The 15,051-nt window shown below is 37.4% G+C and overlaps 1 protein-coding gene across 1 annotated transcript in view; it reads left to right on the forward strand.

Moving 5' to 3' along the window:
* LOC136884161 (uncharacterized) overlaps positions 1 to 12,182 on the forward strand; it is a 122,630-nt gene extending 110,448 nt beyond the window's left edge. The window contains exons 3-4 of the mRNA XM_067156200.2: positions 4,285 to 4,461; positions 7,495 to 12,182. Coding sequence (XP_067012301.2) covers positions 4,285 to 4,461; positions 7,495 to 7,568 — 251 coding nt within the window. The 3' untranslated portion in view covers positions 7,569 to 12,182. The remainder of the gene's footprint in view (positions 1 to 4,284; positions 4,462 to 7,494) is intronic.
* The last annotated feature ends 2,869 nt before the right edge of the window (positions 12,183 to 15,051 follow it).

Below are 15,051 nucleotides of genomic sequence, written 5' to 3' on the forward strand. Positions count from 1 at the left end.
GCCAAACAATTAGGATGTGACTCATTATTCATTATGTGCTGTACAACATTTTTCCTGTGATTATAGAATAACACCCACGGTATCCCCTGCCTGTCATAAGAGGCAACTAAAAGGGGCCCCACGGGCTCTGAACTTTGGAGTGTGGCTTGGCGACCACGGGGCCCTTAGCTGAGCCCTGGTATTGCTTCCACTTACTTGTGCCAGGCTCCTCACTTTCATCTATCCTATCTGTCCTCTCTTGGTCAACTCTTGTTCTTTTCCGACGCCTACGCTATTAGGTCTGCGAGGGCTAGGGAGTCTTTCATTTTCACGCCCTTTGTGGCCCTTGTCCTCCTATGGCCGTTATCTTCATTTTTTGAAGTGTTGGATCCCTTCCATTTTTTTCCACTCCACAAATTCATCATTCATCAATCCATATTTCATTAATCATCCTTCCAGTTCACATCTGGAATGGTAAACCCTGACTACGGTCAGAAACATTGATCATTGATCAGATAATCAGCCAAATATGATTAGTTTTCTCACGAATAAATACACCGGTTTGGACATACTAAATCAGCAGGTCCAAACAAAGACACCACTCGGATACGGTGGGGTGTCACGTAGAAGATCAAGGTGAGTCGGAGCGCCTGGAAGCCCAACAGATGACATGCAGACACATACGGTTAAGAAAAGACTGAAATTCAATAAACCAGGACAATTTTCATTTTTTGCAACATTAAATATCAATTCAATTATGAAAGTTGGCAAGTTAAAACATTTAACAGATGCATTGGACCAGCATAAATAACAGCTCTTCAAGAATTGCGCAATACAGATCAGGACCCATTAGAATCAGGAGGATATCACCTTTACAAAGGTCCTCCAGGGAAAAGAGTGATGAAGAATGTTCCTCAATTTGGAGTAGGATTCTTGGTCCATAACAGCATATTAGATTCAATTGAAGCTTTTTCTACGACCTCCCCAAGAATGGCACTCCTAAGAGTTAAAGAGAATAAAACATACACATTGATAAATGTCCATGCCCCAACGAATGACAAAAATAACAAAGAAAAGGAAAAAACAGAAAAATTTTGGGAAGTAATGCCCAGCGCATAAATTTACAAATAAAAATGGTCAAAGATTAATTGATCTTCGTATAGATCATGGATTAATTTTGGAATCTACAAGGTTTAAAAGAAGAGCACACAAACTAATGACTTGGAAATGCCCTAATACTAAATTGGGGGAGTTCCAGATTGACCATGTGGCCATGGACAAGAATTATCACAAAGAAATTTATAATGTGAAAGTACTCCGTGGGGTAGACATAGATTCAGATCACTATATTTCCAAGATTTAAATAAAATTAACGCCGAAAAATAAGAACAAAATATCCAAATCCAATAGGAGGAAGAAGTATGACCTTAGTTATTTAATTAATAATAAACTGTATTTTGAAAGGTCTAAAACTACTCTAAGCGACAATTTGGGGACGGTAATTGAAAAATTAAAAACCATAGCTGAAGAAATTTCTCCTATTAAAAAATGAAAGAAACATGCTTGGTGGAATGTGGAGTGTGACACAGCAAGTCAAAACAGGCACAAAGCATGGTTGAATGATCAACAAAAGAGAACAGAAAAGTCCCGTGAAGAACTAAATAATGCTAGAAAACAAACAGCCAAAGAAATCAGAAGGGTTAAGAGAAATTATCACAAAGAATCATTAAACGCCATAGATGAAGCATTCATACAACATAAGACGAGGGATTTTTATAAAACTTTCGACAATACCAATCAAACTATACTCCACCAACACTTATGATGAGAAATACAAATGGAAAACTGGCACATAGTAACCAAGAGAATGCAGAAATTTTAGCTCAATACTTTCAAGAATTACTTAATAGTGAAGAACCAACACAATACCTAGAGTATGACCTCCATTCAAAAAATAAAACACCAATAGAAAAGGTTGAACCACCAGATTACAATGAAGTGTTGAAAGCCATCGATTGACTTAAAAATTACAAAGCTTCAGGGGAGAATCAACTAACTGCAGAAATATGGAAGAATGCTAATACACAAACCATTCAGAATTTACATAAATACCTCATAGACATTTGGAATACTGAAAAAATGCCCGAAGAGTGGAATATGGCGATAATACACCCTTTACATAAAAAAGGTGATAGATCAGATCCCAACAATTATCGGGGGATATCATTGCTGGATATCACTTACAAAATTTTTTCAAAGTTATTATACATGAGAATTCAATAACAACTTGACTGTGAACTTGGAGAGTACCAAGGAGGCTTTCGTCCAGGGAGAAGTTGTCCAGATCAAATTATCAGTTTAAAGTGGATTATGAAGCATCATAGGGTTAGAAACAAAAAGTTAGTTGTCACTTTTGTTGATTTTAAAAAGGTGTATGATAGTATCCATCGTGAGTCATTATTGAATATCCTAAAAGATTTGGTTTACACCCAAAACTTATTCGCCTTATTGGAATTACCCTTAAGAACACTAAATCTAAAGTCAGATTTAGAAATGAACTCTCAAAGCCATTTGACATTAATACTGGACTTCGGCAGGGAGATGGACTCTCACCATTATTGTTTAATTGTGTGTTGGAAAAAATTATGCAGAAAATAAGACTCAATTGTTTAGCATTCGCTGATGATCTTGCACTACTTGCTAATGATAATATGGAAGAAGCTAAACTGCAAATAGAAGAACTTGATAACATAGCAAAAAAAGTTGGATTGCAAATTTCATATGAAAAAACAGAAATAATGCCAACCTTCCCTGTTACAGCACCAACCATTACCTTAGCCAATACCAAACAAATTAAAATTGTAAATAAGTTTAAATATCTTGGTGAAATTATAACTTGGAACACCAATGAAAAATCATCAATAGAAAGCAGAACATTTAAGTTTAAAAAAAGCACAACAAATTACATGGCCAACATACAAGAAAAAATCTCTTTCAATAAATGCTAAACTTCAACATTACTGTTCCGTCATTAAACCTGAAGCGACTTATGCTTGTGAAACGCTATTTAAATTGAACACCAAAGCAACAACTGATACACTGCAAAAGGTTGACAGAAGGATACTCAGAACAATCATTAATAAAAGTAAAACAAAAAATAATTGGTTTAAAGAAGTTCAGAATGATTTAGAAGAGCTGAATATTACAATGAAGCAAATTGAAAATAGAGAAGAAAAAAGGATTCTCAAGAACAAACAAATAAGATTGTCATTAAAAACTGTACAACACAAACAATATGTCATATCTGATGAAGAAAGGGCAGCCAGGTCACCAGAATGAAGAGGTTTTGGGAAAGGAAGAAGATGATGCAAGCTAAATTTTCAGTTAATCCTTTGTTAACGTAAATGTATTTGGGTTTGATTTAAGTGCTCCAATGTGGGCGTAAACTATGTAAATAAATAAATTACAGTATACTGTGCTACATCGTATGCATATCTCTGCCCTTTCTTTTCCTCTTTTAGATCTTCTTGCAGGATTAGAGTTTTGAGAGTGAATGAAACCACAATTACCATTCCTTTTTTTACGTAGGTTAAAACATTTCATTGCCGGGTGTTGTGGTCCAGGTAGCGCATCCACTGAAGAGCTTAAAAAAAAAATCTCTGAGAGAATATCGCCTGCAAATCTGTTTTCCATCTGGAGAATTTTGACAGTTGTTACTAGCACTCTTCACATCTCGATGGTGAAATATGCAAGTCACCGAACAGAACTTAAAAACCCTACTAAAAGCCTTTAAAAGAACACTGCTTCAATATGAGGATCAAAGACATGCTTTTAACTGTATATAAACATGTTTACCAAAGTGAAGCATAGTGTTATAGGCAACGAGGTTAGTGTCACAAGTAAACGCATAAACTAAATCAAAATCCTATGTAAACATCACTAACAATAAAAAGCACATTATGATCAAACACAGGAACAATATTGAAATTCACAAAGCAGCACAAAAATCATAAAATACAATACATATAATTATGAGAAACTCTAATCAAGCCACCGTAATGAAACGTTTCCAGGTAATGTAGGTTCCGAGTCTTAAAGCATGCGTGATAAGTAAAAAGAATAAGAATTGGACTTGAAGGTTACAGAGTCAATACAAATGTCAAGAAGTATATTATTGTGATTGTGAGTGCAAAGTTTTGTTGTCCTATCTCAAATACAACAAAAGCTATGGCAATTTCAAAATTGCATTGTTATTCAGCCCTTAATAGGTTGAATGTTATCGTGTGTTTGGATATCTTGTTTCAGCTCCTGGTTTCAAGTGCACGATGGACAGTCACTGCGTCGAGAATGCGGAGTGTGTGGACCCGTTGGCAATGAACCCCAACATGACCATGCTGAGTACGACCATGGCGCCCTCTGCGTACAAGATCTGTCAGTGTCAGCCGGGCTTCGAGGAGGATGACACCAAGCTTCACTGTAGCAGTGAGTAGCTTCTGTCCTACTTCATTTACCTTCCTTTTATTGCGAGTTAGGGTTACTGTAGTCACGTCACCATGGCCTAGAAAATGGTCCGGAGAGACGGGATACAAATTGCTACGGAATAGGAGTGGGCGTTATGACATATTCTTAGTCGTAATCTTCCTTGTCGTCAGACAGTGACTAGGAGTATACAATCCACCGATGGTCTCTAACCCATCAGAGGAGAGATTCTCACTGTAACTATGTGTAAGTAGGTAGCATCCTGTTTCACAGGAAATTTACCGAGCACGCTCGCAATGTTTTAAGCAAGCCTCAGGTTTATGGGAATGTCAGAGTCTAATTATCATTTGACAGGGGAGAGACTCCTTGGGAACAACTTGGCGAATGAAATGGAATCCTTTTTGTAATAATTTAAACTGTTACCAGTGACAAGTGATAGTAAATTATTTTATAGGTATTTCTCATCAGATAGTGAAATGGTGATATATAATTGTCGGTACTGTTGTATCAAGTAGGACACCGCATGACGATGGAAACCGCAGTGGAATCAATAACCTAATAGCAGCTGTGACAGCTGAAATATTTAAAAAAGAATGGCATGGCCTGAGTTTCCATTACTTTGCATATGATTATGCTATCAGGAGCTATCAATATTATGAGAGAAATGAAGTAGAACTGGCTGACTGAGCAAACAGAGTCTGGATGTGTTAGGAGGTAATGACGAATGGAGAAGAATTGCTTACATAAGAGAATAATGGACTCGGCCATGCGGGGTCAGAGTGTGGTGGTGATTATTGTTTTAAGAGGAAGTACAACCATCCTCTATAGCACTAATTAGAGAGAAAAAAGGAAGCGATTCAACATTTTGAAATTTGAAGGTATCAGGAAAAGAAAGTCAAGGGCAACAAAGGGCATGAAAATGAAAGATTCCCTAGGCCTCGAATATTCTAATACCGTCAAGATTGGAAAAGAACAAGAGTTGACCAAGGGAGGTCACATAGGATAGATGACAGTGAGGAGCCTGGCACAAGTGGAAGGGGACCCACTGTCGCCAGCCTATGCTTCTAAGATGACAAGTAAGATGTTTAATGTTCATACGTCTGTGAGTTGCGGAATGCACAACGGGGTTATCACACTAATAAAGACTATGGGCGAGGAGAAAAATAACAGAAAAAATAAAATGAAGTGCAACGAAAGAAAATAAAGACACAAGAGCAGAGAAGAGGTGAAGATGAAAAGAAAAGCAAATTTAAAAAATGTTTGGTCGTCAGTGGGGGATCGAAACATATGACACATTGAGTGAACCATCCAGTAATGAGGGGAGTATGAATTTGGGAAAACCGAAGCAAAATAGGGACAGTGAGACACAGGGAAAAGAACTACCTATCTAAATACTTATTGGCTGGCAACCACGTATTTTTTATTTGATAACCAGTGTCCCTGTTGAAATTATTAGGATTGTTACGTTTCGACCACTTGACATTTGATCCTAGACCTGATGTGTTTTGTGTGGGTAAGAGCTTGAACATGATTTGACAATAGGATGTGCTCATCTATTGTTGACTTGTCTGATTGGTTGAGACAAACATACTGTCAGTGCTGATACGAGTCCCAAATGGACCGGGATGTTTGGTCAATTACAGAGAATTTCATATAAGCTGCTTTTACGTAAACTGTGACCAGTTTTTATAATGGGCTTGCAGAGAACCTTAGCAATTCGGTCTGTGGTATTGTGGATAAAAGGGAGGTAAGAAATTCCCTTCACTTCTTCATTGTGTGAGGTTTGCTTATTCCTCCCTGTGTATATCGAAGTAACCATTACCCTTGACATGTTTCCATCTCGTTCTGGACAGCTGATGGCTTGCAAAAATCGTTTTGTCCTCGTGGTGACTGCTGTGAGAATATCCTGTTTTTGTGCTACATGGTGGTGAGAATCTGGATGGGGATAGCAATTTGTCTCGGTAAGCTTATAACAGATGATGTGCGCTAGACAGCTGTCTGGTTTCTTTTTCACTGGAACATCCAAAATAGAAAAGCATTCAACCAACTCCATCTCCATCGTGGATCTGCTGAGGTAGGTGGTCTAGAAAGTGGTGAAACATGAATCATCAACATGCCTCCACCAAATCATCAGTTTGACAGACTCTGCAGAAGGATCCTTCTCCTCTAAATGGTCCATGAAGAAATTAGCCACCACCAGAGAAAGTGGACTTCCTATACAGCCCACACCATTTGTCTGTTCGTAAAATTGTCTGTCCTACAAGAAATAGCTGGAAATCATTTAGTGCTGAAACAGTTTAGCGATGTCCTCAATGACTGATACAACCGGGTCACTTGACACTTTAGTGAACAAGGACTACACATCAAAACTCACCGGAAGTGCAGGGCTGAACAGTTATGATTGACAATCTATTAACAAAATACAGGAAGTCCCTAATGTATGTTTCTGTCCATCCTATATGGGACTGAAGCAATTTGCTTAGATATTTTGACAGAGCATATGTACAAGTATGAAGGATGAGTTCTCCACCTAATCAATACTTTATTTTACATAGTGTCAATATTATTTACATAAAAAGACAGTACCAGTTTCGACCCGTAAATAGGTCATCTTCAGCTGCTAGAGAACCTTAATAGTGACTGTACAGAATAAATACTACTAAAATTAAAATTAAACAAGAATGTCATTAAATAAACATGATACCACTATTCTAAAATTACTTAATGTTAGGTGGAGAACTCATCCTTCATACTTGTACTTGAACTATCAATATGGACCATGAAACTAATAGATTATAGAGCATATGTAAGAGAACCTATGTTCTTATCCTCACTTTGCGATGAAAAAATTACAATGAAACGTGAACTTTCATCTGTCAATGCTACCATAACCTCGACTGCTCATTAATAGCTTCTGACGATGTTTTAGCTGTTCATAATGTATGGTACCTTTTATGATTTAGGCACTGGTACAAATTCCCTATTTACTCTCTTTTTTTTCCTCAGATGTTTACCACAGACTTTCTCTATTTTCAGATGGTGCAGACAACGCTCTGCTGTCAACTGTGCTTCTTCTAGTCTCAGTCTACGTGCAGGTCTGGATACTTTAAGAAGAACATTTAAAGAATTTCAGCAAGTATTATTAAGATAAATTATTTTTATGTGATGGAAACAAAAGTAATACCAGGTTCAAACTTCCTGAAGCACGTTCTTTATTGAGATATAAATTCGTCCACTTTATCGAAATCATCGGAAACAATAACGTACCTTATCTTGTAGGAAGTAGCACGCAGATCACTTCGCTTTCTAGGGACGACAATCAATTTTACCTCGTTGCGTGGATATTGCTTTGTTCAAATAATACATATCGGGCTTATGCAATGTATTAAATGCAGTGAACATGAAACTCCCAAGATCCTGTGAGAAATGTTGAATAAGTTCATCTGCCCGATGGCTACGAACATTAAGGCATCAAGTCTATAGAGTCTGATACTGTGGTCAGCCAGTTCGAGTCCCGGTGGTCGAGCAAAAAAAAAAATCACCACCAGAATGTTGGCCTCAGCCTGGATGCAATTCCAAACTGCTCTATAGTGTTCATACGGAGTGACAATGTTGATGGCGATTCGTTGGTCGGAGGGCGACGTTAAGCCTTTACTTCGTGTTATTTGACAGGAGCAGGCTATGGGCAACACTGGGTTCCATCCTCTCCATCATCATCCCACATGCATCCTCGGCCACTTCCGGCATACACTAAATATTTAAGTAAATAAATTTCACTATAAAAAGTAACAAGGGCTTATTAATTTTGAAAAAAGTTATCGGTTTATAGTAAAAGTTTTGAGTTGACAATGCACCCTTCCTAAGCAAAATTTCAATTTGAGAATAGGATTCATTCCTTGCATTTCCAGCAGGCCTGATCCAAACAAATTTCTTACATACGAGGGCTGATGCGACCAACTCACTTAGTTTTTCAAGGTTCTGTCTCTTGTAAGCACTGATAATGTACTAAGGATGAGTTGAAGACATCCATGATGGTATTCTAGTTCAGTCCATCCTACCCAAGTTTCAGTTAACTTACTTCGATAGCTTCACATTAACTATTAATTCACTCTAGAATGTCAAGAGTTTTCTTAATAGATACTTCCAAGACACTACACAAAGTAAAAAGTACACTATATCCTGATACAAAATTTTTGAGCAACTACCTTTGCTTTCTGTGAAAGAATTCATAATTTGCAAGATATTTTCATAATTTCCTTCTCAGTTGTGACCATTACTAAAGCTGACAAGTGGTCCTAGCTCATTGCAGACAGCTAGTTTTAATTTTTACAGGAGTAGGCTACGTGCTCTTCCTACTATCATATATCACGTCATTCATTTTATCTCATTAACTCCTCTGATGAGGTTGACATCAGGAACTATGTTCTCTACCTGCCAGCGGGATAAGTATAGTCAACAAATACAGAAAGTGCAACGGAAAATATGATACAGTAAATGAATAATGGTATTTAATTTTGTGCTGGGTAATTAGCTACCGTAATACAGGGACTCAAACAATGCAAAAGATGTGTTCAATAAAATATTATTTTCCATTAAATACACAATATGAAAATTATTTTTAACAGTTTGGCATCCCTGCAAGTCACCATTCTGTGCTACAGCCCTTAGACAGATGTAGTAATTTATATTACTTATAAATTTGGGAAAAAGACGCCAAATATTGAAAAATCAAAATATTTCAGGATGAAAAATGGGAAATAGCTGAAACTTAACATTATATGCAGCAGTGGTCACTGAACTGTTAATACATTGCATAAGCCAGTCTTTCTGAAGTTGGAAAAAGAATTTATTTCAATATTGATATTGAGCTTGGTAATTAGTGGTCTCGCCATAACCGTCAAAGCTTTTTCTCGCCTGAGTATTAGTTTAGTGTGATCTCATTTAATTGTTTGTATTTAATACTTTATAAATAAATCTCCCTTTGGAACTAAAATAATGTTGCCTTATGCAGTACAAGAAAACGATTTCTATCAGTCGAGCTGTACAAAAGACAATAACTGACAGTTGTTCTCTTTAATCAGAATATTCTAAATGATCCTGTAAGCACCTGAGACAGTAACACATTATCAGGAGTCTTGGTACACTGAAGAATGAATTAGTCATTGCAAAAATGAGTATACCAGTCATTGACAATTTTCTGGTTGTTTTGATATTATGTAGACAGTGTACCATACTTTGTTCACATCTCTAACGGACTGCGTTGATTTCCTCTTTTCTCGCAGCAGCTGGAAATAGAAACAAATTTAGTACTAATTGGACAAAAACAGATCTCATGCTGAACTTTGACAAAGGTTATGCATTTTATCGAAGTAGGCACAAAATACAAACCCGCAGACAGAATATGGAAGAGATTCTTGTGTGCAGATAGTGTATGATAAGCTTTGTGGAATTATGCGGTACAGAGACAGTTTTATATGACGCTATCTTTGATATGTATTTCTAAATTGAATGGGCACTCGCAAAAATGGGCTAACCAACATTTTGTCAGAACATAGATAAATCAACTTTTGCAAATGTCAATAAACAAAAACTATACCATAAAAATAACATTTGTTTCATTATTTTGTCTTGATGTACTACCTTTAAATTATCAATACCATATATATGTATTAAAAATGAAAAGGCCTGGAAAAATAGGAATATAAAAAAATGGAAGAAAATTTATTTCTGCGTTGACCTAGCTATAGTTAATAGTTTATCTTAGATTAGTAACCAAACTTTATTTTATGGCCATTCAATACAAAAAAAGGTGTTTTATACAGTAAACTAGACATAAAGATGCCGGCCCCCGTGGTGTAGGGGTAGCATACTTGCCTCTCGCCCGGAGGCCCCGGATTCGACTCCCGGCCAGGTCGGGGACTTTTCTCTCGACCTGAGGGCTGATTCAAGGTCCACTCAGCCTACGTGATCAGAATTGAGGAGCTATCTGACGGTGAGATGGTGGCCCCGGTCTCAAAAACCCAGAAAAACGGCCGAGAGGATGCGTCGTGTTGACCACATGGCCGCTCGTAATCTGCTGGCCTTCGGGATGAGCAGCGGTCGCTGGGCAGGCCAGAGGCTTTTCAAGGGCGTAAGTGCTGTGGGTTTTTTTAGACATAAAGGTGCTTCAGACTTATTTTGAAATATGACATAACTTTCCCTCATGGGACAATCATCAATCGTGTGGGTCATATTTGAATGCATTGAAAATTGATTTCTCAGTCACTTCTTGGCCATTGCCAGCTGTCAGTTCTCTGTAATACTGGTGATATCTTGCAGGGACATATTCAAGTAGCTCAAGCAAGTCCTTAAGCTTTGCTGGCTTTATTGGCCTTGTAACACTGTACTTTTGTGACAGCTGAACACTAGCAAGTGATGGCCGACCACCATTACTGTTCCTTTTGTGAAGGTCAATACAATCATATTCCTCAACAATACCACATAAATATTTTGAAAATACTAAAATGGTACATCTTTCTTAAATAGTATGCCTGAAACTTTACTAATTAGTACTCTTTGCTTATCTACAGACACCAATCTCTTGGTTACTTTTTCTAGCAAAGGTTGAGTGTTCACAAACTTATCACTTGTCATTCTTATTACTTGAAATGACTTTCTTACTCTAGCTCGTTTTACTAAATACTTCCATTCATCTTGCACAAAAACACAAGAAACACCAATACATGCAAATAAGGTTTGCTAACCTACATATACAGCAATGCCATCTTTATGGCCTCCTCCGTAAACGGTTGTTAGCCCGATTTTGCAATAACAAAATTGGTCTAAATAAAATGGCATAAAATTCAAAGCGTTGTATCTCATCACACAGGGTTACCTCACGTTAGCCCAACTCACAGAAGATAGTTTGAACCTTCCGCAATGGATGGCAGCACATAACACATTTTTTCCAAATTTGTTGGTTAGCCCGTTTTTGCAAGCACCCATTCAATTGGCAATGGCATTATCTATATTTCCTTCACAATTTTTTTGTCTGTTATGGTGTTTGTGTCCATTTCAGCTAATGTAATTTGGTCAACTCTTCTCTCCCTCTTGGTATTTTTGGTTTTGGTCTTTTATGTAACTTTTTCACTGTTATGGTAGTATACACTGGTAGGTGTTTGTTAGTACCTTCTGTTGCGTTGATCTTCCATTGCTGAAGACTAGATCAATTGTGCTGCAACCATTTACATATGTATATATTTTAGAGTCTCTTTTATTTATTTATTTTATTTATCATTATCAAGCCTTCACTTGGTTCATTGCAGACTCATGTAGGGTCCATCGTAACGTTTTGGACCATCACATCCGAAGAAATCTAATTTGTTATTTTCCAAGTGAAAGTAGAAAATCTAATCTGAAATAGCTCTGGTAATGGGTTTAACAATGACCTGATATTAAAGCAAAGATGTTTGGTGCTTACAGAAGTAAACTTAACGTCCAAAACAAAGACTTGAGACCACTAATGTAGAACAATGCCTGGTCAATTAACGAGCTTGTATATTTGATGTATTCATTGTTGATAGTATATTATAATAATGTATTTTAATGTTTTTTATTTTTAATAAATAAAACACAATCGTGTATCTTTCCTACATTTCTGTATATATTTAATATAAGCACACTACTATTTTTAATCATGAAATAAACTTGTTTTCATTAATCAAAAGACATTCTATATACAAACCCTCCACACTGTTCATGTATTGATGTTTTAAATGTCTTCAATAAAGCACAATGCAGCATTTTTGTCACAAGCACATCACTGTGACTCCCCATCCTAAGAAAATATTCGAGTTTCATCTTTCTTTGAGATCCCTCTGCTAAACAACACCATCTACATTAAAGTGTTGTGCACGACTTGCTCTCTTAGGGGCTAGAGGTTTAACGTCACACTAACACATCGAAGGTTTCCAACGACAAGAAAGTGATAGGATTGGGAAGGCAGTGGCCATGAGCTTCACAATTCTTCCTCTCTTGTCCCAACAGTCTTTCATAATGCATCAATCAAATTTTGAGACAAAAAATCCACATTCTGGCAGTGCAGTAAGATGTTCGCCGAAGATATCTTCTTCCTCTTTGCAAAATATCCTCCTGAGGACTGGTGTCCTCTTGAAAGAATACTATTTAAAAATGGGAATATCCCACACAAAAAAATTCACAAATTGAGCATATGTTTGTGCTCCAAAGTTTTGGAAGTTTATTTACCTTGGTTTGGTATGCTTCACTATCTCCCAACAAGACACTGCCTGAGAAGTACACACTTTTGTGAGATTAGACGAAAAGAGAAATGTTCTGGGCCTCAGGAGGATGTGGGCCATTTCTCAAGCTGTCATAAGAGGCAACTGAAAGGGGCTGCTTGGAAGTGTGGTTAGGCGACCACGAAGCCCTCAGCTTTGTCCTAGCATTGCTTCCACTTACTTGTGCCAGATTCCTAACTTCCATCTATCCTGTCCGACCTCCTGCGGTCAACTCTTGTTGTTTTCCGATCCCATCGGTTCTTTTTTTTTTTTTTTTTTTGCTAGTTGCTTTACGTCGCACCGACACAGATAGGTCTTATGGCGACGATGGGACAGGGAAGGGCTAGGAGTGGGAAGGAAGCGGCCGTGGCCTTATTAAGGTACAGCCTCAGCATTTGCCTGGTGTGAAAATGGGAAACCACGGAAAACCATTTTCAGGGCTGCCGACAGTGGGATTCGAACCTACTATCTCCCGAATACTGGATACTGGCCGCACTTAAGCGACTGCAGCTATCGAGCTCGGTCCCATCGGTTTTAGAGCATTGTTGCAGATAAATGAGGTAATCCACCTAATCCATATATATAAAATAAGAGTTTTGTCTCTACATTGCTCAGAATTTGAAAAGAATGGTATTTCTGTATTGGTCATGTCCACAGTAACAAGAAAATGCAATTTTTACTTTTCCGTAATTTCTGTCTGTCTGTCTGTCTGTCTGTACACGCATCTCTAGAAAACGCCTAAAGAGAATTTAATGAAAATTAGTATGTAATTTACAATCTAGGCCATAAAGAATTTTATTCACGCTGATTGAAATGGTAGTTTACGGGAAGGCCTAAAATTTAATTGTCAAATATTTATGTTATTAGTGGTCCTATCTTGATAAAAATTGATATACAAAGTCAGGGAATAAGTCGCTACAATCTAGGCTGAGTGAAATGGTAGTTTAGTGGGAGGCCTAAAATTTAATTCTCAAATATTTATGTTATTGGCGGTCGTATCGATAAATACTACATAACCAAAGTTATATAAAATTAAATTTCCAACCATTTATGTCTTATAAGTTTTACCATACTGGCTATGGTAACATAGATATTCATGAATTTGTATTTTTGTTGCTCAGTCCATATCAACGCCGAGCCACGAGAAAATAGGTAAACAGAATTTAATGAAAATCGGTATATAGAGTCGGGGAATAAGAAACTACTGTCTAAACTATAAACAATTATATTCACCCTGGACGAAATTGTAGTTTAGGGGCTAAAATGTAATTTTTAAATACCTATGTCATTGGTCCTATCGAAAAGTACTACATAACAAAAGTTCTAGAGAATACAATTTCCGGTCATTTATGTTTTATTCAGTTTTAACGTACCGACTATGATAAGGAGTGGTATTTCAGAGTCGGAAGAAGACTAAATGTGAAGGCCTACAATATCGAAAGCGCATAACATTGATCAGCAATAACATTACATTGACCATTGTTTGTTGTGATGTTCTTTGTCTCTTTTGCTGCCTCTCAACTCGATAGATGGGATTACTGCTGCATACCGAGTATAACAGCCTGACTGCATATTGGCGGGAAATAGCCAGGGAGTTAGAAAACTTTATTCTTTAGGATGTCATTCCTCTGGTTCATACATTTTCTGATACAGATGGTACGTAACACACAGCGGTACATCATAGTATTCTAGCTATTCGATCCCTACTCTGACGCGCTGTTTTGAATGAGCAGTGGGCATACTTAAGACTCACTTAGTAGAGGAGTAGTAGTAGTAGTAGTAGTAGTAGTAGTAGTAGTAGTAGTAGTAGTATTGCATGGTCTAGAATAACAATTAGGGCTATTCCAAATTATAGCAGCACAATTCACTAAATAACTCAAAATTCAATCCTGAAAAGAGCCTTTTCTTAATAAAAGCTTCTTCCTCTTCATTTTTATTAAATTCTACATTCATTTTATTCCAAATTATCAGTGAAGAGGGGGTTTCTCCTCTGGCTTGGAGGAAAAATTTGCCTCCAAGTCAGATAGATTTTTCCGCCGCCAGTGTAGTGAATTGATACTTTCTGACTCATCGGTACTCCTAGGAAACAGATTAGTAAAAGGGCATAGTTTTTGCCCTAGGAGTCGCCACTATTCGACCCTCTCCCCACCGAAAAGGGACGAAAAGTGTTCACGGCCCACAGCAGTCTGCGGCTTGGTCATTCCAGCTCTGGAACTTTGGACTGTTAGAGCGGCAGCGCAGTCCTGTTCGTTAAAAGTGAGAAAATGTGTGCTTTTCCATTCATATTTCATATGAAAGCATTGCTTTTTATCGCACC

This window comes from Anabrus simplex, chromosome 12, assembly GCF_040414725.1.
Source record: "Anabrus simplex isolate iqAnaSimp1 chromosome 12, ASM4041472v1, whole genome shotgun sequence".
Taxonomy (NCBI): domain Eukaryota; kingdom Metazoa; phylum Arthropoda; class Insecta; order Orthoptera; family Tettigoniidae; genus Anabrus; species Anabrus simplex.